Source organism: Aedes albopictus, chromosome 2 (genome assembly GCF_035046485.1).
Source record: "Aedes albopictus strain Foshan chromosome 2, AalbF5, whole genome shotgun sequence".
In the NCBI taxonomy this organism is placed as follows: domain Eukaryota; kingdom Metazoa; phylum Arthropoda; class Insecta; order Diptera; family Culicidae; genus Aedes; species Aedes albopictus.
Genome location: NC_085137.1, coordinates 124062982 through 124087969, shown reverse-complemented (window position 1 = coordinate 124087969; position 24988 = coordinate 124062982). Strand labels below are relative to the sequence as shown.

Genomic DNA, 24988 nt, shown 5'->3' with positions numbered 1-24988 from the left:
GCCAAAAAACGCTTTAAACATTTAAATAAACGCTGGCGCAACTAGTGTTTAGTTCCACACTTTTCACTATTTGAAAGTCATTAGCTATCTGTTCAACACAGTTAATAACACGAAGATATAATTGCTATCAACTGTATTAAGAACAGTTTCGTATGACGTCCATTCGCGTAGGTACAGCGATGTGGGCTCCAGCTCCGAAGTAGTGAACGCTGGCTCTAGTGCACAACGAGCGCACACGACATCGAAGCTGACTAAATGGGCTGTAGTAATGTGCATGGTGACGTCATAACTGGGTATGATGACGTCATACTTTCCCTCTCCAATATGTTGGATCAGCGAGTCTATATATAGAGGAGCTACCAATATGAAGAACCATTTCAGCTTATATCGACCCTCATTTCAAGTGTTGCGATGGCCTCACTGGTAAAAACGACGAGCTCCTGTTCTAGGTTCTAGCCGTCCTAAGTTCGAATCCCTGGGTTTTATGTATACTATATGGAGAAGTTTTTTGATGCCAGTAACTTTTTACTAAAAATAAAATTTCACTCTAAAAATTGATTACCCAAAAATGAGTTAATTTTTACACTTCTTAATTTTTACCCAATATATTTATATCTGGTTTATAACAACATGTGATATAATTTAATTGATTTTTTATATCTCATTTTGTTATAAGCTTGTTATAATTGTATCAAGATCAGTTATAATTATGTTATGACTAGAGCAATTTTAGTTATAATTTTTGTTATTTTAACACCTAACCGGCGATTTTTATAACTCATTCTGTTATGAAAAATCTTTGAAATAAATAACTTAATCGATTATAATTTTGTTATGCCTCTGATCGGGAGAACATTTCATTATGAAAATTGTCTACACTTTATTTGGCATTGAGTATCTTCGTGACTGTTACAAGATATGCTTAAGCTGAGAAGCAGGTTTGACCTCAGTTCAACCGTTACTCCAAGAAAAGGAAGAAGTCAGGCCAAACATTTCAATAGGTCCTATCTGCATTTGAGAGGCTCTCTTTGTTCACTTTCACTTTGTAATGGTTCACTTTTCAACTATTTTTGCAGTACAGCTGAGATATTAACGAAAAAGAGGGAAACCAAAGAGAGCCTCTCTTCTGCAGATAGGACCTTTAGACATGTTTAGCCTGAAGTGCCAAAACTTATATATGCATTTTAGTATTTTCAGCCTTTTCAGTTGTCAACCTTTTGTGATTTCAGCCTTATGTTACACTTTCTTGATTTCAGCCTTTTGTATTTGGCCTTTTGTGCATTCAGCCTTTTGATGTTCAGCCTTCCCGATCAGAAAGGCAAAACAAAAATGTAACAAAATTATATCAACGGTTGATAGATATATCACCGTTTGTTATATTTAGATATATTTGACAAAAATGATTTGAAAACCTGATATAATTATATCAGAATTATAACAAGGTTAGTTATAATAGAAATAAATTTATTTGGATCATCTTTATATGAACATTATAACAAACTCAGTTATAGTTTTGAAAATGCAGTTTATGTCAAATGAACATTTTACAGGTGGTGTTTGGTACGCAGTTACGCCGCTGTGCGGTGCTACTGTGCTTGTAAAATACAGTAGTTTTATCAAGTTTGAATCATGATCCAGACCTTTAAGGGTCTGTTCCAATTCGCGAATTAAGATTATTTTTTACTTTAATTTGACAGTTCGACACTAAAACTTGAAAGTTCTCCAAAGGAAATAATTATCGAACTGTCAAATTTAAGTGAAAATTAATTTTACGCCAATTTGAACAGACCCTAAGAAAGCTCAGATAGATATTGTCGCGCTTATCTTGGATTCTCAGCCGGCTGCGTTCGAAACGCGCAGCATCAGATCGCGTCAGACCGCGCACGTATAGTTCCGCGCACGGTGTGCACCTTGGCTAAAATTGTTTTTGCAGCCGCCGGGTGGGAGCTGTCACGTATACTCAGCCACCTTGTACATATCAAACGCGCGCAATCTTTCCGTTATAAACTAGGGTAGTGGAGGTATTTTGGACCGGGCAGGTATTTTGGCCCACCTAGGGAGTTTTATGATATTTATCACATAATCTCTACAAAATCTTGGTAAATTTTTATTGGAACACGAAAAGTATTCAACTATGTGATGACCTTTACTTTGAATGTCAGTGAAACATGCTGTTTAGCATCAAAAATAGAGAAAATGTTATTACTTCCAATGAAACGCACGGAAAAGCACCAAAAACAAAGAAGGTGACAAATTTGTAGTCGGCTTCAAAGAGGTATTAAATTTTACAAATACATATTTATTTCATGTGAATGTAGTTAGGGCCTTGTAAGAACTCAAAATAAACTGTTCTTAACCTCGGTGGAGCGAAAATATTTACTAAAATGGTGGTTTGAGGTATGGCCAAAATATGTTCAACATAATCTGATGTGGACATATTTTGGACCACCTGTCAGAACCATCTCTTCAATTCCTTCTAAATGGAGAAAATATTCATGCCAATGTAATGTACTCTAAAAACAGATAAATAGAATAAGTTGGGACCTCCCGTGATCTGGGTTGTTATACGTTTATTTTACAATGAGATTGTTGTGGGTTCGATTTGTTCTAACAACTTTTCGCCAAGTTGAAAATTTCAATTTGATTTGTGGCATAACAACTTTTCAACAAGTTAAAATTTTCAGGTGTTCAGTCATCCAGTTTAGAAAAGTTGTCCTTCTAGGCAATCAGTTGATGACTGAGATAATGTGTTATCTAATGTATGTTTGTCAATTTACGTATCATTCAAATTACTTTATTTTTGATGGCCTTTCCACTCATTACAATACGTGTGGAACGCCTTTATATTTAGCAAAATCACTTTCACACTTCTATGACTTTCACACTTCTATGAGGCGTTAGTAATTTATGCATGCTGACTGACGTCATGCAATAGTTTATAAATACACGTTTTGCGTAACATTTTTTTATGAAACAATGCGTAAAAACTGGCAATTGCAACAAAATTTCATCTTTTTTACCGTTACGTAATTACGTAATTTTTAAACGTTCCCTGTCTCAAAAAATGAATAGAAAAGATGTAAACTGCACGTAGTTTTAACTATGTTTAAGTTTTTGCTGAGGTGGCTTTCCTTTCATCAATCAATTGAAGTTTAATTTGGTGGGCCAAAATATGTGCACTTGGTGGTCCAAAATAAAATCAGGTGGTCCAAAATAGAAGCCCGAGATCCTTGAGGAGTTTTGATATTTCTTGTATTTACTACAACAATTTTGAGTTCTGTTTGGCCTTTTTCGACAGAAAACATGTTGCTTTACGTAATGCCTACTGAAATTATCCATATTTTGATGTGGGAGCTTTCTTTTCCCGCTGAACTGTTCATCCACTTCCTAAAGCGGTCCAAAATACCTCCCTTACCCTACGGCTGGTTAACGTTGAACAATTCGTCATTGAAATCATCGCCGTCATCAAACATTTGAAAGCAGTTTTTTCGATCAAAACAAAAGTCTTTACTATGAAAATATATTCGCTGTATTCTACATGAGGAACAGAATGCAGTGAATATATCGCCCCCTTAATGCTAGAACTAGGTAACTCGTTTTGGAAAGTGCGTGTAAAAATGGTTGGTAAAATTTATCCTGCTATAAAACAAACTCTTTGTTGGTCTTAAAAGATGAGTTAATATGTGTTTTTGTCGCTTCAATTGACAAACTTTTGTTTAATGCGGTGTACGCTCAGATATAAACAAATTCCTCGAGATTTCGCAAAACCAGTTACCTAGTTCTAGCATTAAGGGGACGATATTTTCATGGTTGATGTTTTGATTTACAGCGACGTAACTGTTTTTTTTCCGAAAAATGATTACGGGTGCTTAAGCCTTAAGATCATCAGTAGCTTAGTGATGAGGCCACATTATTTAGGTCCTTGGTGAATGATTCTATGTAGCATCGCACAACAACGTAGTTAAAAAAAATAAGAAATTAGTATCGCAACAGTTGTCATTGTGGGTGAGCCTGAACCACACTAGAGTATCTAGTCAAATTGAATGCCTAACGTATGCCGTGATTTAACCCACTTAAGATGTTAGATTTTTCGAACCACGATGGCGCAGTGAACGTTCAGCGGACCTGCCTGGGTCATATTGACCCCAAAATCCTACTAGAGTTGATGCAACTCTCAAACGGTCATATGAAGCTATGATAAGTGAGGCAACAAAATGGATATGAAAAGGATGACTTTCATTGAAACTGAAGTAAGTTTTAAGTTTCACAATCCTCCATAGGTTTTGCAGTTTGTAGTCCCATTCAAGATTATTTTAATAAATTATTCTGAAATTAGAAGTTTTATCATTGTTATTGAATTAACATGAGACAACTGGATCAATTAGCAAATTGAAAACACCTTAGTTTTTGGAGAATTGTTTGATAACAAATTATTTGTGGAGCTTTGAAATTTATATCCAATTTCGTCACATCATGTCGTTAGTCACGTTTCATTACCATGCAATTCGTTCATAATAATTCCGTAGAAATACAACTTCTTATCATCTGCAAACATGTGGATACATTCGATTCTTTTTTTTACACGGGTCTGATTTTTGGTATAACTTAGTCATTTTTTAACCGATGCTCATGCAATTTTGTACAAATGTAGACACCAATATTACTATCCGTGTACAGAATTTCATGGAAATCGGTCAAAATTGACTGAGTTATAGCAAAAACCAGACCCGTGCAAAAAAAAAGAATCAGGTGTATTACATACTTTCAAAGATGATGGAAGGCCGTTGAAAAATAAGGCTTACATCAATGGTCCTGAAACCAACCCTTTTGGCACTCGCGATAGAATACCAATCGGACTTCAATGACTTCCACAATTTGAAAGCGGTTATTCAAATAGGATTTACTCAATGAAACAGAATCTCAACTGAAATCAAACAAGTGTGATAATCTGTGCAGTAGTTCAAAATGAGAAACTCTGTTAAAGCTTTTCAAAAACCAATCAATAGCAGAAGGCTATTTTTTTACCAAAATGTTGATGGACATCGTCATGCATTTTGAGCAAATTTCGAAGCAGATACCGAATAGGTGCTTTCGACTAGTGGGGGAAATGCTTGTTTAACTGCTGAGAATAAAAACATTATTTGGGATCACGAGGTAAAGCGAACGAAGAATTACTTTAGTATGTTAATTGTTGTGTTGTATCTTGTAAGTGTGCTTTAAACACTTATTTTTTATTTCACAAATCTGACAATCTCCAGAAATGCACACTAACGCAACGAAGCGGTGACATTTCCAATCACAAGACTACTGCATAACTTTGCCATAGGCAGGAACTTCCTTGATGGTGAGGAACATTAGACAATTATTTAATAACACATGTCAAAATGATCTAATTTAATTACTCGCTTGCACCAACAGAAATTGAAATACCACTATTTTCACTGTTTAAGAGCCATTAACTATCTCTACAACTTTGATTAAGATTCGACACCTATTTCTTGTCTGAATCATGAGATAAAGCCAAAATGCTGAGCAAATTCTTGAGTTACAATTATAACTTAATTATATCCACTTTTGTTATTATATCCTAAGATGACGTCATTGCGATCAATTGTATCAAGAACACTTTTATGTGACGTCATATTTTCTCTCCCATGTACGTTGGACAAATGAGTCTATTTATAGACCAGCCGCCAAAACGAAGAACCACTTGATCATATACCACCATGCACTTCAAGTGATGAAATAGCCTCATTGATAAAGGCGCCGGATTTCAGATGGAGGCTGGCGTCCTTGGTTCAATTCCCGTCTGGGTGAGGGTTTTTTATATACTACGTGGGGCAAGTTTTTTATACAAAAAAACTTTTCGCTAAAAATAAATAACACTCTAAATAAAAATACCCAAAAATGAGTTAAAATTTACCCAACTCAATTTTTACCCAATATATTTATATCTGATTTATAACAAAATGTGTTATAATTTTTTGATCATTCCAATATTTATTATATCTCACGATGTTATAAATATGTTAAAATTGTATCAACACCTGTTATAATTATGTTATGGCTAGAGCAAATTTAGTTATATTTTTTGTTATTTTAACACCTAACCGGCGAATTTTATAACTCATTTTGTTATGGAAAATCTTTGATATAAATAACTCAATCGGTTATAATTTTGTTATGCCTTTCTGATCGGGTTATGTTCTCATCCCGCTAAATTGGCAGTAAGAAGTTTGAGATAAATTGAACTGTTTATAGCACAACTGAACATTCGAATGTGGTGACTTTTTCTCACCAAGCTATTACATTATGTACCGACTTTTCGAATTCATTTAGGGGGGGGGGGGGGGGTGGGGGTAAGACGGACCACTGACTAGTTCTGTCACTTAAGAGCTAAAACTTGGTTTTCTTTTACGATTAACTTTATCTTCTTATCAGTTGATGATTATTAAACCACTCCATGAGAGAATACATATGTCAAAAGTGCAAAAAATAAACAATTATTTACCTGGCTACACGCTTTTGTGATGGGATCTAATTTTGAGGCGGCAATAAATAAGCTTTTTTAACATTAAATTGCCAGGTTTTCGCATTTTATTTTGAGTTTCCCAGTTGTTTCAAACTGGTCCGTCCTATACACAACGAAATTCAGGTAAATTTCATGGCTTATGGATAACGGTGGTGGAATAAATATTTTGCGTTACGTGGGGGTAAGACAGTCCGCCTTGAGGGTGGGTAAGACGGACAGTGTTGGGGTTACTTTGATAGTGCCATGAGAAACACATTAAAGCCCACACATTGTTCACAGATTGAAATCTATGGAGTACAAAAATGATTGTGGAAGCCATGTAAAGCATTTTATATTGATTTTTCGTTTAAAAAATCATTATATTTGAATTTTTGTTGTTGGAACAGTTTGCACTTCGTAAAATTACCAGAGCATTGCATACTGTTAAACGTCTACCAGTGTATGGATGTTTCCAATTTACAAAATGGACTTTAATTTGCAAAAACACGTTTCGCTAAGAGATACAAAGCTAAATTTTGATTCTACTATGATTGATCTACCGAATATGAACGGCCATGAACATCATTTAACACAATTAATGGCATATTAGCTAATTCTCCAAACGTATCCATCTTACCCACCCTACCGGTCCGTCTAACCCACACTGTTGAAAAACATACATTTGGATATCACTTTTTATTTATCTCAAAAGTCATGGTAAATCAAATTTTATTGCAAAATCGACTTGCAGACTGTAAAGTGCCTTAGTTGAAGTAAATAGTAAGGAGGTAAAATTTTAATTATCTCATTGTTTATACTGTCAAAATAGAGTGTTTCCTAAGCATGTCCGTCTTACCACCACCCCCCCCCCCCCCTATTTAGTTCAACATCAAATTCATGATAACACTGAATCAACAGTTTGCCGCCATAATACTGGGTTTGCAGCTGCAGCTCTCCAACGTTGGTCACGCCCAACGTTCATCAGATCACGCTCCACCTGGTCCGCCCATCGTGCTGTCTGCTCTCCACGCCTTCTTGTACCAACCGGATGGTTAGCAAACACCAACTTTGCAGGGTTGTTGTCCGGCATTCTTGCAACTTGCCCTGCCCACCGTATCCGTCCAGCTTTAGCCACTATCAGGATGTTGGGTTCACCGTAGAGTGCAGCAAGCTCGTGGTTCATCCTTCTCCGCCACGCACCGTTCACCTGCACGCCGCCGAAGATCGTCCTAAGCACGCGTCGCTTGAAAACTCCGAGTGCTTGCAGGTCATCCTTGAGCATCGTCCAAGTCTCGTGTCTGTAGAGAACCACCGGTCTTATTAGCGTTTTGTACATGGTACATTTGGTGCGGGGGTGAATCTTTTTTGACCGCAGTTTCTTCTGGAGCCCGTAGTGGGCACAACTTCCACTGATGATGCGCCTTCGTATTTCACGGCTCACGTTGTTGTCAGCCGTTAGCAAGGAACGGAGGTAGACGAATTCTTCTACCACCTCGAAAATATCCCCGTCTATCGTAACATTGCTGCCAAGGTTTGTCCTGTCTCGCACAGTTCCACCTACCAGCATATACTTTGTCTTAGCCGCATTCACCACCAGTCCGACCTTTGCTGCTTCGCGTTTCAGGCGGGTATACAGTTCTGCCACCTTTCCAAATGATCTAGCAATAATATCCATATCATCCGCAAAACAGACAAATTGGCCGGATTTCGTGGACACCATCCAGGGCGCAGTCCCCGTTGAGATTCGAATGAACTGGATAGTTCACCCGAAATCCTCTTAGCAGAATACCTTCTTCGAATGAGTGTAGTCAGTTTTGTACATTTTAATTCCGCGCAATTTTGCTTATCCTTTGAAAGATACGCGTATTTCGACTACCACTTGTAATCTTCCTCAGTGTCAGTTATCCACTAACCACTGTGTATAACTGACACTGAGGAAGATCATAAGTGGTAGTCGAAATACGCGTATTTGTCATAGGATATGCAAAATAGGGCGGAATTAAAAGGTGTAAAACAGATTACACTTATTCGAAAAAAGCTAAAAAATCCGTTCCGGAAATCGTTCACAACCAGTCACGATTGCTGGAACAAGCAGAATTTTTGTTTACGAATATACACCATGAATAAACATCACAGATTCGTGAACTTTATTTCACAGTAGGGGATTTTTTTTTATTACCGAACAGGTTTGGGCCGAAGGGTCTCCGATTTTCATGAAATTTTCACCAGAGCTAGAGGTCGTGGATATATGATCATATGGAATTCAAAAAAATCATAGTGGACTATTTTTCCGGAAAACGTTAGACGAAATTTCACGATTTTCCAAAATTTTCCTAAATACCTCAAACTTCAAAAAATTATATCTGAAAAACTATGCATTGTAGAACAAACTTTTTTTTAGTGAAATCGACGCCAAATTACCTCAGCAATTCAATAAAAAATACAGCGAGAAAATTTTTTTTTTGAAATTTTTTCACCGTAGATATAAAACGTCTAAAAATGTTGTCAGAAGTACCGTCTGAATCATAGATTATTTTCTACAAAAATTTTCTGGGCGCACAAACTAATGTTCTTCTTTTCGTTCTTTGACGCCAAAATGGAATCACTTACCGTTTTAGAGATATAGCCGAAAACCCAATGAACAGTCGCTATATTTTCATAGGAGGAAGTCATCTACAACAGCGGCCGTTCGCTTGTTGCAACATATTTGCTTTGCAGACAAATGACATACGTTAATTGCAATGCAACTTTGACAACAACGTGCATTGCAGTACACTGCCAGCATGACTGACAGCACAGCTATGACACTTTATTGATTTTTAAATGCAACAACTTTTCAAATTTTGAAATTAATGGATTTGTAACTAAAAAGCGTTGCAAATAACAAGTTTACAACGAGCAAACGCATTTCAATCAAAGCAATCATATATCTTACCAAGTTTCATATCGTCGGACGATCGCATTCGACGGCGATTATGCTGCGAAGCTCACCCCATATAGGAGCGATGCATGTAAGGAAGCACAGCACAGCAAGGAATAACACCATAAGACCAAGCCCACTCATGGGCTCAATCAAGCGTTTTAACGTTAAGTAGAGCCCCGAACAAAGAAGCGAACCGCACCGGTCGCTGCTAAGTAGGGCTCGAAAGCGAAAAGTTTACGTACGGTTCGTAGCAGGGCTTAGAATATAGAGACACGCAAAGTACGGTCTCTATCCGTAGGCTCGTGCGCTCTCTCGCGTTTAGCTCTCTGGGTAGCGTAAAGAGGAGACGAAAGAACATGAGTATGGATTTGTTGCCAGGTATATAGTTTCTAGAGAATGATTTTCTTGTTTTGTATAGCTAGGAATTTATTTTAGTTTGCATCAAATATTTAAAATTTTTATTTTTACTTGCTTTGAAATTTTCAACCAAACAATATCATAGATCGTTACACGAATAACACAACAAAATGTCTGACATACAATTGTGATAGAGTGACAATACAAACGCAGAAAACTAATAGGTTTAAATTGACAAGCTTTGCTTAAGTATGTTATGAATAAAGTTTTTCCTTCTTCGTCAATTTTAGGATCATGCATAACGAAAATGTATTGATTTTCTTATAAAATAGTTACGATTGTTCATAATCACACCTTTAGTTTTTGATTCGGCCGATCGTTTCGAAACTAATATTTGAAGAAATGTATAGTGATTCAGTGAGTTTTGCTATTTTACCACGTACATGTTTGAGCCGGGGTTGCTACGCAGCAAGTAAAGCTTGCGTATTTTCTAACCCGGAAAGATACCATTTGACGGTAATAAGTGACCACAAGGTTTTCTTTCTTCACTTTCCGGGCTGAGATCCCTCGCTTTGAAAGAGCTGTGCCTCGCCTTTCATTTTGTCGTGAATATTTCGAAAAAGGCAAAGGAGTTTTGGTGTGATTGCTGTTTTTGAAAATGGTGGTCGTCAGTGGGTGGTTTATTAAATATAAATTTAAAAATACGAATTAAATAAACGAGACATTAGGAAGAAAGTGTGTGAAATGGGTAACTTCACCCTTGTAGAAACAATAAAGCATAGCAGAAAAAAAAAATCTGCGAAGACCCCATGCGAATAACACCGATCATACAGAATAGGAGGTTCGACATTAGATCTATAAAACCAACCCAACAATTGGGGAGATCTTTCCAATATTACACATTTATTCACAGCTCTTTTATCCACATTTTCATATATTTAAAACATATTCATCAACATGTTATCTAAATCGTTTGGTACAATATATCCACGCATCCTTCCTCCCCTGTAAATTCGAGAAGTACCTTGCCGAAAGAAAATATTCTGTACTCCAAGTATTTCGAAGAATCGTCTTTGCGCGACCTGGCCGCTTTGATGCATGTGCCATATCTATGATATGCTGCAAGCATCAATATTGACAAGAAAAGTAACACGATTGCTTTCCAGGGTGATTCGAGGGTGATTCCGTACTGGCTGCGTATGTATAAAATTAGATAAGAGTAGTTACGACTTTACAAAGATGCTTTGACTGTACCTAACTCAATTCAGATATCGTAGAAACACTTCAGTATTTTTTTTTGTAAAAACAAACTTTAATCATATCGATAATAATCTAAAAAAATGTAGTCGAGCTGCCCAGTTTCATCAATTAAAATAGGCGGTGTGCAGGACTGTCATATTGTAGGTTCCTCGTTATAGAAAAAGCAAGGTGTTGGATGTAAAAATACATCAATTGTTGTATGAAGTGCCAAAAAGGAGAGTGGGCTCATTATGTACTTTGACAAATACGCAGTCTACTTCAAGCGCATAGAATCTGCTTCCAACAAAATATTCATATACCAGCATCCAAAGGATCGCAATAAGATTTCCGAGTAATGCTCTGTGTCTAAAAGGTTGTGACTGAGTATAGAATAAGCTGAAGTTAAAATACACGTTAATGAAAAAAGGTTGCGCAAACTTATCGCAGACTGTTAGAAGACAGCTTCTACTATGACCAGGATTCAAAAATCTTGACCTACGCGAAGTTGTAAAGGAGACAACTACGTTATAAATGTGTTGGAAATGCAAGGGATGTAATTATTCAATAAACCTAATTATTAAAAAGATGCTCAAAAACTCAAATTCAGATAAATTTCTTGCGAGAAAGGCAACATGGATATCGAAGAGATGGATATTATTTTAGATCAAAATTCAACCTACAAGTCGTACAGTAAGCAACTAACACATAATTTAAAAAAAGATTGCTTGAATTCCGAGATTAAATACAATCATACATTATTGAGAAAATAATATCTTTAAACGCACCAAAACTGGTACAAATCTCCAAGGGAATTATTTATTTGAGTTGAATTTTTACTAACTGTTTTCAGTCTTATCCAAAACCCCTTCTTTCAAAATATGAGCACAGATTATTATACTGAATAAGATTTGCAATAACACCATAGAAATACACAAAATATTGCGATGATTTACAGAAGTGCAAAAAACCGATGGTACGGATAAAATAGAGACCACCGGTGCGCAAAGGCGACCGGTCATTATTTTACTCACATGGAAACGAACGACCGGTGCGAAAATGGATGGATAACGAAATTAAAAATCGTTAACGACGTGCTGTTGCGTGTGTAGTATGAAGCCCACGAGTGGGCTTGGTCTAAGGAGTGTATAGGAAAGTAGTTGAAAATGTTCAGGATGTGCTATCTCGAAGCTGGGTTGGTATTTTTATTTCGGTTCTTCTATGAAATCTTCACAATATAGTTAAGTTTAGAACAGCTTGGAAAAGAAAAAATTGAAAAATGTTTAGTATTATTACAAATATGGTTAAATGAATACACCTCACAAAATAAAAATTTGCACAAAATGCAATTTTGTTAAGAATTTTCAACATTTCAATAATCTGTAGCGAATAAAATTTGTACGATAAAAAATCTGGAAAATATTGATGCTTGTTGACAGTTATGTACACATAACATATCATTCAACACCGATTTTCAAAATTCATATTATTGATACAAAAATCTCCAATATCTACAAAATGGTCCACTCCAAAAAAACGTCTATTTTGTGGTCAAACTTTGAAGTTCTGCTTTTAATATCTTAAAAGGTTATAACATTCCATTTTTTGCTCTAACTTACTCGTCCATGAATTAAAAAACATATCCTATTTTAAAATATGCGAATTTTTCATTTTATGTATTTTTTTATTTGCGTAAACATGATTTGGAGGAGCATAGACAAAAGGGATTGCTCAAAAATGGTCTTTTTCCATTTTTAAGAATTGCGCTAAAATGCAGTGGAGATTTTTCTTGAAAAAAAATTTTCCTATATCATAAGCATTCTGGAAATTAATATATTTGCACAAAAAAAATAACAATTTTCGAACATTATCGAACTTTTTTCGCAATTTCTTTTTTTAGAAGGTGTGCAAAATTTTAGAAACATGTTTTTAGTAATCTAGGTTAAAAACCCAGTTAAATGAGCATTTTTAGGAAATCATAAAATGCATTTCTTTTTTCAAGGATTTTTACAGTATCTTCAAAAATAAAATTACTCAAAAGTTGTATTAAACTATTTTTGAGGCTATTGTAAACATTTTCAGCTACTTTACGATACACTCCTTACACTTCAGGGCTATTACTCTGCGTAATGTGAAGTTACTGACCACGCTGGTACGGAGTTTGAACACTCTGTCACTAACAAAGGCCGCGCCTCGGGCCGTGGATTTGGAGGGATCACTGAACCGGCTTGAATACATAGCGCGCTGGCTCGGAAGGATGCGGAAGGTCCCGAAGGATGACACGCTTGTTCGGAGTTGGACGGATTGTTAACCTTCTTGCTCGGGGATACGCTGGTTCGGATGTAGGGTGGTTACTTTGGCTCTGTCGTCGTCCTGGTGTTCATTCGTGGTTCGGGGTCGCTTGTTTGAAGATCGATCCTGGGGTTTCCGTTCTATTAGATGATTCGGTTCGTGGTCGCTTCCTAGTGGCCAATCCTGTTCACTGCACCATCAAAGTTTCGCAAAGATTATAATTATACTTGAAACTAGCTGTACCCGGCAAATTTTGTCATGCCTACTGCGTTTTTTGACGTTTCAAGTTTCTATCCAAGACCAAGTCCCCGGTCACAAAATGTATGGAAGATCAAATTTCCAAATCTCTCAATTTTTCCATGTTTTTTGCCTCATAAACCTTCCTTGGGTAAAAACTATTAAAAGATATATACCATAGATGAGAGGAACAAACATGTACTTCTTAGTACGGGCAACAAATTTAAACCAAATGTTTACCATGCCTAGAACTTCTTAATGCGCTGATAAAACATTGTTGGTTTAAGCCAAGCTTATCCTGTACTAAGAAGCGACACAGTTGCAACAGTGATGATAACTAGGATGATAATAATGTTTAGCAATGGTAACATTAAGATTAATACCGAGTTTGGTATAGAGCTACTAAGTTGACAACAGTTGAGGCAGCCCCTTGGGCAGCCCGGTACGCTCGAGGGTCGATGATAACCGTTAAAGTAAGTTTTGACATTTATTAATAAAAAAAACACTGAAATGTAAGATCACTTTTTCACTTTTTTCTAACTAACGATTTGATGTCAAAAAGACTTCATCAGTTTTGAGAACTATCATGACAAACGAATTGATTGGCGTACACTTTAGTATCTTTATCAATAAAAGTTTGGTAAAAAAAAAACTTCAATCTATTAAACAATGTTTGGTCAATCATGAACTACATGACGGTATTATGCAAACGCCAAACAAGAACATAAACGACCCAAACTATTCGAATGACAGCTTTTTCTACTATCCATAATATATTTGAATCAACCAATGAATTGGTGGATGGTTCAAATGATTAAATTATTGTCTTAAATTGTTTGATGCTCTAAGATGCCGAGTAAATGTTTAATTTCAAGAAATCCTCTAACGTCCTTATGTTTATTAACATTCTGTGCATTTACGAAGCTCCATGGATCAGTATTAGATCCTTAACTATATCTTTTGAAAACTTGTAGAATGCTTTCTTTATTTATGAACGAAATAAAAGAATTATAATCAAAAAATACTACACAACAAAGCATTTTTGTTACTTACACAGTTAAAAATTTTATATCATTTAACCTGTAACAAAAAAACCTCTTCGTATCGCACACATTTTCCATCAGTTTATAAATGAGAGCAAGCTGTATCTCAGTATGAAGCTAACGTACAACATTCCATACAAGAATCTATTTGATGTGAAATTAAGTTAAATAAGATAGAAAACTGGTAATTGAACGACCACCAAACATCAGCAGATCCGAACCGCAGCATCAATGATCCATCCAGCATTAGCGAAGCCACAACAGAACAATCTAAAATAACAAATAACGATAAAATTTACAGAGCTATACCATACATACCGGCACTTTCTCAACGAATTATAAAAATTTTGGCTAGGGACTATTCCAATATAGCAATCGCAACAAAACAGACCCGTGTGGTAAAAAATTACCACACACGGGTAAAGCACCCGGTAAACAAAGATGATGTTAGCAACATCATATACAAAATACCGTGCAATCAGTGCGAGAGTTGCTATATTGGAATGACCACTAACACTTTGAGGAAAAGATTATCAGGCCACCGATCCAATATAAACAGATTAGAAAAACTAATCAATAACAACAATACCAACACAGAAATAGCCAAAACATCGCTGATAGAAACGACAACAGCGCTAATACAGCATTGCGTAGAGACAGACCACAGATTCAATCTAGAACAAACACAAATTATAGACCATAGCTACAGACATTCCACACTACCGTTTTTAGAGATGTGTCACATCACAAACACGAACCACACAGTCAATAGACGTACAGATATAGACAGACTCAGTGTGACATACGCAGCAGTGTTGCACGACATCAAAAGTAAAGATGAGCGCAACAAAACTACTAGAACCAGTATAGAAGAGAGGGACTCAATTTCTCCAATAGGGCATGTTAACCATTCCACAAGTTAAGAAAAATTGCGCCATTGCCAGTGTTACAAGTTGTGCGGTGAAAAAAGTTAAAGATTTTAAAGTGTAAGATTCAATAGTAGATTAATGTGAACTATTTTATAATGGAACACAATTTAAATTCACAGCATGTACCAAAATTCAACATACCCGACAGTTAGAGTTAGACAAAACATTAGACAAATAACGACACAAGTATTGTAAGTCACACAAACCAAACATTCCCACTTATAACTAATTCAAACAAATAATAAATCTAAAATTTTAGTACCCCCTGAGGAAGACGCCCACCAAGCGTCGAAACGTTGGGATAACAACAAACGTCGTTAGTTTATTAAAGACTGCGTAGCCGGAAAAACTCTCATAAGATAGAAATTCGCATGTAGTTTTTTTTTTCGTCGGTTATAATTTTCAGAAATTATGCTGTGTAGTATATAATTTATAACGTTAACGTTAATAGTTTTCTTTGTTTCTTGAATTGAAATGGAAAATATATAGGGTTTGAGAGTCATAAGTAATCTCACCCTCACTAGTGGCATTAGCTCGTTGTTAACCTGTTATTTAAAAAAACATTTTAGTTGGAAACCCGATCATAACAAAACATGACTATTTAAAGCATTAAAAAGGCACTCAAGTATCATATATGTGCTATCAGAGCACTCCGATGCACGTTAGTGTCAAAGTTACGTTGTAATTAACGTATGTCATTTGCTCGTTGCAAAGCAAATATGTTGCAACAAGTGAACGGCCGCTGTTGTAGATGGCTTCCTATGAAAATATAGCAACTCACCGTTGGTTTTTCGGCTATATCTCTAAAACGGTGAAAGATTCCATTTTGGCGTCAAAGGTCGGTAGTAAAAAAAAATCCCTTGTGTTTTACGAGAACGGTTCTAGCTTCGCGAAAGATCAACCAATCAAGCTCAATTTTGTACCAATGATGATCAGTTAGATTGCTGAACATACAATTTTTTTAAAATGTTTGATGCACTCTATGAAAAGTTACAGCATGTTCAACTGTTTTGTGTGATAAAGAAAAGGTGCCTATCCCAAACATTTTGGCCACCCCCTGCGATATCCCTTTCATAACGGAGCGCAAAAAAGTGAAATGTCCATAAAAATTGCTCAACTTTGGCTCTCCAGAGCTCTTAGATTTTCCAAAAAATATGTTTCCTCATTTGAAAGAACCACTCTTTATCTTGTAGCGTTGACTACGTAGATAAATCGGAAATAAAAAAATATGCGACAGATAAAACTTTTTCAATTTACATCATATAAAACAAAGTCTAAACAGATGGAAAACATATGCAAAACTGTTACCGCTCAACAGCACAATTGTATCGGTTCGTCACGAAAGGGATATACAAGAAAATAATATAGGTTTTTGAAGCCTGCCTCTATGTTCTTGGATATCTAGTATATCCAAAAATAAAATGTGTCAGATAATTATTATTTTAGTACAAAGTGTGGATTAGGAGAGCAAGTCTCTTCATTTTCAAAATACGATGTATTCTTGAAAATTTAGGGAAATCCAACAATTCAAAATACACTACACACCAGAAAACTTTAAAAAAATGAATGAAAAGCCTCTGAAATTATTTTTTATTTAAATGAACCGTGTGCTCAAAAGGGGAATAGTGTCGCCCATTTTTGTAAAATGCATTGTAAATGTAAATTTGTAAAATGCATCAAAACCAAGTTTTGAAAACTTTAACGTTAAACTTTTCGTCATTGAAATCATCGTCATCATCAAACATTTGAAAGCAGTTTTTTCGTTCAAAACAAAAGTTTTTGCTATGAAAATATATTCACTGTACTCCACATGAGGAATATAATGCAGTGAATATATTTTCATGATCCTAGATTTGATTTGCGGCGAGAAAACTGCTTTTTATTTTCCGAAAAATGATGACGGATGCTTGAGCCTTAACAATAACTTGAAGTCCTGTTGTTGTGTAGAGACTTGCAATAAATGATTAACTGCCATGGTGCAAACATTGAATCAAGTTTCGTGTTTTCCATGCAAATTAAGAAAAAAATCTATCCAGTTTCACCCACTTTTTTTTGGTCCAGAGTCTCACTTTTGTTATGGTGTATGGTTTTCCAGTTTCTTCAAACAGTACTTTCCCCGTTTGTCGGAATGCATGTCTCCAAAAGGAGGTCAATCACTTGAACGATGGTGATGACCGCAGATTAAACCACTCCTCTGCAATCCTCAATCAATCCACTCCTGCGGTAGTTTAAACTTTTTTTGTCACTCTTAAGCTCACTTCGCCTTTCTCTCCCGGAGATACTGATTCACGACTTTCCTTCTATCTCCACTTTCCAGGGATCAAAATTTTGGGTTGAACGAGCTGGCTGCGATCCAGGATGTGCGGAACGAGTTCAACCAGGATGACATCACCGACGAACCGTCGACCAGCAAAGATCGAGGTAAGTAGGTGGTTTGCTGCTTTCTTACTACATACACTCCGACACTCACAATCTCCCATTACCATATATCGAAAAACCTCAAACCCAGCAGCCGTTGTTTTTATATGATTTTGTTTTTTGTTTCGTTTTTTTTTGCGTTCACGTTGAGCCATACCCCATATATTCCTCACATTTGTGCGGTTGCTGTTGTTGTGTCGCTGTTTGGCATTTCACCACTCCACACCACACCAGCGTATCTCTTTCACTTTCGTTTCGATTCGTACTTTTATTTTGTTGCGTTATTTTTTTCGTTGCGCTCAATTCAAACCATTTAGCTTATAGTTGAAACCGTGTAACCGTTTTGTGTTTATTTTTTCTTATTTTCATCCCATTTTTTTTTTTTTGAGTTGCTCAGCAGTCATGAAATTTCATCTTTCATTATTGTTATGCTCCTATACTCGAGCTAATCGGATTAGGCTGATTTGTGCTCGGTTTCGAAACAAAATTCACTCTGGTTGGGAAAGAGTGTGGGGTTTGAGTTGTAAATCAATTAGCTCTCGAAGCGAACTGTGCGGGGTGTTTATGCTTTATGTTTCAGTGGGTTGTTTGTGGATCAATAGAAATCACCGCCGACTCTTTGATGTTGGCAAATTTGCTACGCTACTGTCTCTGCTCTACTGTTTTCAATTGCATTAACATTTAAGCGACATTGTTGGTATACAAGTTAAAGTAAAAGTGGCTCAGTGTATGATATTTTTGTGTATTACATTTAATTTGCTATGCCGATACTCTCCAGAGTAATATAATTCTTTAGAAGTACATGTATGCATGTTTCATCTTTCATTTAATCAAAAGCTAAATCTAACTCAATGTGTGTAAACTTAAATTCAAAAAATGATCTCGGTAAACTACAGCGGGTGGCTAAAATGTTTGGAATAGGCGACTTTTTTTTCTCTCACAAAAAAGTTCAACAAGCTGTAACTTTTCATAGAGTTCGTAAAAAAAATCACAAACTTTGACTGTTTGTCAACCTATTTATACACAGCCATTCCATAGGAAAACGATATAGTGCAACTCCGATTGTCGTGAAACTTGGTGGGTTCGTAGTTCTTCGAAAATAATTAGACCCTTACTTTTTTTATTTCGTCATTAGAGTGAGTAAATTTCAGATAGGGTGGTTCTAAAAATCAAGGTTTTTAAAAACTAAAATTTTTCAAAAAATCATAACTTTTGAACCAGTTAATCGATTTTAAACTTTTTTTTGCTTGAAAGCTTTTGAATTCTAGTTTTCAGGAAAAATGCGGTAAATGGGAAAATCGTGTTTTTATGCAAAACATATGCAAATATATTAGTTTTCTTTACGTTTTCACGGTCTCGGGACCAAAGAGGTATCCTGGTTTTATAGTTTTATCAGAATTCATGAAATTTGGCGAAACATAAAAAAATCAGAGATGTATGTTTTTTTAGTTTTTGAGATATGATTTTTTGAATATAGAGAGTCATATAATTTCAAATTAGCTGCTCTAAAGTTGCCTAAAATTGTAAATTCTCGTAAAACTATGCCTTGTATTGCTTTTTTGAGTGATTCCTGGTCTGCCGTAATTCTGCAAAGTGACGTAAGCGACATTGATAGTTTTGGCCCATTTTTTAATTATTATGCATAAAACTCTTGCTCATCCTCTAAGTTTCTTTCCATAGATGATAGATTACGATTAGATCTTGCATTCTAATATAGCAGGCATACCACAGTGTTATTTTTACACTAGATATTATATATAATATACCAAAAAATATCGACATTTTGAATGTCGCTTACGTCACTTTGCAGAATTACGGCAGTGGTGTTTTTGATATCCATACATGTATAAGGATTCAAAATATTATCAAATTAAAAAAATGTTTTGTATGGGGAAGTTTGCCCTTTTATTTTCAGTTTTCCTGAAAACTTGAATTCAATAGCTTTCAAACAATGAAAAAGAAGTTTAAAGTCGATAAACTGGTTCAGAAGTTATGATTTTTTTTTATTAATTTTAATTTTTAAAAACCTTGATTTTTTAGGATAACCCCATCTGAAAATTGGTCATCCGAATGACGAAATAAAAAAGTTTCACGACAATCGGAGCTGCACTATATCGTTTTTCTATGGAATGGCTGTATATTTGCATGATAGGTACAAATGTCTGCTCGATTGGTCAATATTTCACGAAGTTAGAACCATTCTCGTAAAACGCTATTTCTGACAACTGATTTCTAAACTGACTTATCTTCGAAACTAGTGAACCGAATCGAATGAAATTTTGAACGTTTATTAACAAGAAACTACGTTATCTACATTATTTAAACGTATCACCGGTTTAGGCTTATGGTTTTTCGAGGCAAATGGTAAATTTTGAGCCATCCTTAAAAAAATATTTTTCATTTATTGAATTCATGAAATTTGTCACAAAACCTTTTTTAAACCCATTACTTGAGTAGGGTGCTGCAAATGCCTTGTCCACAGAATGCTCCTATATGAAATAGAAGAAAGATTCCAACCTAAGCTTCTGGGCGGACAGAATATTTCTTGTTCATTTTCATCTTGGCGTGTCATTCCTTGATATTCATTGGAATATCTAATTTCGGAGGAATCCTAAGGGCCCACCATAAGAATTCCTGAAGGACCCCTTTGAGAAATTTGGAGGAGGAATTCACGAAAATAGAAATTTAAAAATATCTGTAAAAGCTCCCGATTCCTGGCGGAATCACTTGAGGACTTTCCGAAAGAATTTTTGAAGGAATTGCTGGAGGATGAAAGCTTGAAGGCATCTCTGGAAGAAATCAAGAATTCCTGAAAGAATTCGCGAATAAATCGCTTAAGGAATCATTGGAGGAAATAATCCTTGAAAGAGTCTTGAAGAAACAAAACCCGTAAAATTTACGAAAGAATATCCGAAAAAAATTCCAAACCAATCACTAGAGTGATTTCAGATGGAATTCTCAGGCAAATTCGTAAAGGAAGCGCTAGAAAATGGTATGTCGAAGGAATTTGTAGAACTTTGTATGAATTCCAGAAACAATTCCTACAGAAACTAACAAAGGAATCGCTAAAATATGAGTCTCTTGAAGAATTTCCGGAAAAAAAATCGAAGGAATCCCTTAGAAAATGCCAAGAAGAATTTTTTGAGGAATTCTTGTGGAAATGTTTGAAATCATGCCTTGAAGAATCTCCGAGGTAATTCCCAGAGGTTTTCTGAAGAAATAACTGGACCAATTTCTGAAGGAGTCCCTGGAAGGATTCCAGAAGGACTCATTGGAAGAAATTCTGAAAGAATCTCTGGAGGAATTTCTAAAAGCATTGTTGACGGAACTTTTTGCAAAAAAAAATGCTGACAAATGCTATTTCTAGACGGATTTCTAAGAATTCTCTTATGGGGCTCCATATTAAAATAATAACAATAACGATAAAATAAACCCTTGAAAAAAATCACAGATTAAAGATATCTATGAATTTTCTTAAGGTTCCATTAGACATGGCAAATATTTGGCCAAACAAGCCCAACAAATGACCAACATAACTTGAATCATAGCAACCTTGGATAAATGTCGAGCCTTGATGGTAAATATTGGGCATAGTGACAAACAGTGTAATGGTACCTTAACAGAAATTCTCGAAAAAATCCATGCTAAAAAAATCGTGGACAAACTCACAGAGGAACCTCTGAAGGAAATCAGAGGAGTACCTGGAAGAATTTCCGAAGGAATCTCGTACGAAGTTTTTATCTCGTATGGGAGTTCTAAGGATTGAGTAGTTCTTCTTTTGTGTAAACTGGTTTTGGAAGTTTTCCAACCGTTTTTTTTTAAATTTTGTGTATATTTTACTGCGGAATTGAAAAAAAAAATCAAAAAACCTGATCACGGATCATTTTTTTTTCGAAAATATTGGGAAACATTGTAGGATTACCTGCTGAATTATATCCCGCTTTTTATATCTTGTGGTCAAAATCCTGAGGGAATTTCTACTGAATATCCTTAATCTATCTGGTGGAAACGCCGTTCTAGTTTCAGACGTAATTCCTCTTGTTTTTGTTTGGGAATACCCGAAACTGTATGTAAATACTGAACGCCTTCTTTTGATTTCACAGATCTCTACAAATCTCTAAAAAACTGGATATTTTGGAAACATTTGAAAAAAATATTTGGCTAATCTCTGCAAAATTGTCTCAAATATTAAGGGCTTCAATCAAATGTGGCTGTTGATTCCAGAAAACGCAGAAAAAGCTGCGGAGTATATTTTCTTCAATTTTTGTAGCAATTATTTAAAATAAAAAAAAATACAAAAATTAACAGGAGATTCTTGTAGACTGCGAAAAAAGTTAATGCCCGAATAAATTTTGGAAATACTAAAACTTACACTGTAAAATGAATAGATGAACAGATGAGGATGTTTAAAGTCTATGCTAGTGCTAGGAAAATTGCTCAACTTAAACGGGCTTTAACGGGAAAATCTGCTACGGTGGAAATATATAAAGGAAATGATAAAACAACTTATTTACAAAACTGCTCAAATTTTACTCGAGAAATATTTTTTCTTTTTTTTTGAATTTTTCTATTCTTTCACGTTTTTTTATAAAAAGTATCGAAAAAGTTCCGTGAATATGTTTTACCAGGAAATTCTCATGAGAATATGTATTTTTTTCTTTGAACCAAACAGAATTTTACAATAACCGTTATCATTAAAAAATAAAAAATAAGAATTGGAGGTTAAAAAAATAAAAATATAGACATTGTTTAAATTTTATACTAGATGTTGAATGTTCTTAAAGATTTCTTTTGGCGTGTCTTCTAACAACTCCCAATTTCCTAGGGAACCCTTGATCGGGTAGTTTCTACAGTTCAGTAGAACAGCACCAATCAATCCTTGCAGGCTTTTGGCAAAATGCTAAGGACCAACAGAGAATTTCTATCCCAAATGAGTATATCTATCCAAGTAACCATATATACCCGATGTATGCTACTCTCAGTAAGACGTATATGCATGTAGTTCTTGGAAAATTTCTGAATAAATTCCTCAAGAAATGTTATAAGAATTTCACCTAAGAGTTTTACTTTGGGACTTCTTTGTAAGTTCTCCCAGAAGTTTCTCAAGAAATTCTTCTGGGAATTTCTCGAGGGAAATCTTCAGAATGTCCTCCATAATGTCTTCAAAAAATGCAATTTCAAAAGAAATTTCTCACATAAATATTTATTTCGAAGTATTCGAAGTAATTTGAGAGAATGCATTTGTTTGGAAATTCCTCTAGAAAATTCTCAAGAGATCGTTCTGGAAGTTCCTACAGGGGTTTCTCCAGAAGTTCCTGCAGGTATTCCTCCAGTAATTTCAGAGGATATATTCATATGTTTCTTGGGGGATACTTTCAGATTTTTTCCGCAGACGCTTCATCCAAAGATTCTCTCAGCGATTCCTGCAGGAGTTAATATGAAATCTTTTCTTAGGAATTAAAAAATAAATAAATTATTCCTTGAATACCTGCAGCGAATAACTCCAATCCTTTCAGGTATTTATTCGAGAAATCTTTCAAAAAATGTTGTTTTTTTATTTTTGCACTTTTTCATAAATTTTTTCTTGATTCTGCAGGATATCCTTCAGAAGTTTCAGGGATTTTGGAAATAAATTGTAAAAGCAAATCTTCTAAGGATTCCTCCAGTGGTATCTGCAGTAGTTTCTTTAAAAAATCCTTAAGAAAGTCCTCCAAGGGATTCCCAAGGAATCCTGAATAAATAAGCTGAAAGATTTCTTCAAGAACTCCACCAGTGCCTATGCCTTCAATTTCTGCAAACATTTTTTGAAAGATTTCTTTGCTAATTCCTCCACGGAACTCGCTAGGAATCCTTACATAAATTTCTCAAGTATTGTCTCCTTAAAATTAGTTCCCAAATTTTTTCTGAAGTTTCTCAATTTTCTCTCTCTAGGAATCAGTGAACTTTTCAGATGTTCTCAAGGGCATTCACCTCTGGATAGAACCTCAGCAGGTGGTTCAGGAAATTTTGTCCAGGAATCCCTCCAGATAATGTTAATGAATTTTTCCTACGAATATCTAAAGGCATCATAAGGAGTTTTTTTTTTTTAGAGATTCCTCCAGGAATTGCTTTAAGAAATTTCTCCATGATAATTTTCTGACAGTTTTTCCAAAAAAAAACTTCTAAAATTTTTTGATACAGTACCTGCAGGGATTCTTGAAGAAATTTAAAAAAAAAAATACTTGAAGAAACCTTCGGAAGAAGTTTCAAAAGAATCTCTTTATGATTCCAGAGGAATAAAAAAACGGAAAAATTTTTGAAGAAATATTTTGTTGAAATTTCTTGCCAAAAATCTCCGAAATCCTGAAGGTTTCCGGAAGAAATTTTTGAAAAAAAAAGCGAGAAATATTTAAACAAGAGTTACTGAGAGAATGAATCTCCTAAAGAGTTTCTGACGAAATTTCCAGTTGAAACCCTGTAACAATCTGAGGAAACTCTTGAACAAATTTCTATGAAAATATCTGATTGAACCACAGGGATACTCATGAAGGAAACCTAGGAGAAGTTTCTATAGAAAAATCTGAAGAAATTACTGGAGGAGCTTTGCGGAAACCCTTGCTGAGATTTATAGGAAAGCATATTGAGTATTGTTCAGGGAAAAACTACCGGAGAAACCTTTTGATAATATATTCCAAAATCTTCTGAAAGTATTTCTGGAGCATTCTGTGGACGTTTTCTGAAGTTATTCCTTTACAAATAGCTAATGATGCGCTCAGAAAAGTTTCAATAAAGATCCTCAGAAAACTCCTGAGATATTTCAAGGGGAATTCCTGTAAAAATGAATAGGACATGTTTCTGAATGAATTTCTCAAAAACCCGAAAAGATTTATTTTAAGTTGTCCTTGGAGAAGTTGTAAAAATAAATTAATTGAGAGATTTCTTCAAGAAATCTTTCAGATGTTCTTTCGGGAATTCATCCTCTAGAAATAACTTTAGGAATTGATTCAGGAAAGTTTGTTCAGGAATCTCTCCAGAAAATTTTCAGGATTTTTTCCTATGAATA

At 35.3% G+C, this 24988-nt stretch overlaps 1 protein-coding gene across 6 annotated transcripts in view; it reads left to right on the top strand.

Moving 5' to 3' along the window:
- The window catches only part of LOC109417777 (uncharacterized), a 234448-nt gene that overhangs the window by 106557 nt on the left and 102903 nt on the right, over positions 1-24988 (top strand). For all 6 annotated transcript variants that reach the window (XM_062850315.1, XM_062850316.1, XM_029853197.2 and 3 more), the window contains one exon: positions 17846-17949. In XM_062850315.1, the coding sequence (XP_062706299.1) occupies positions 17846-17949 (104 nt within the window). The remainder of the gene's footprint in view (positions 1-17845; positions 17950-24988) is intronic.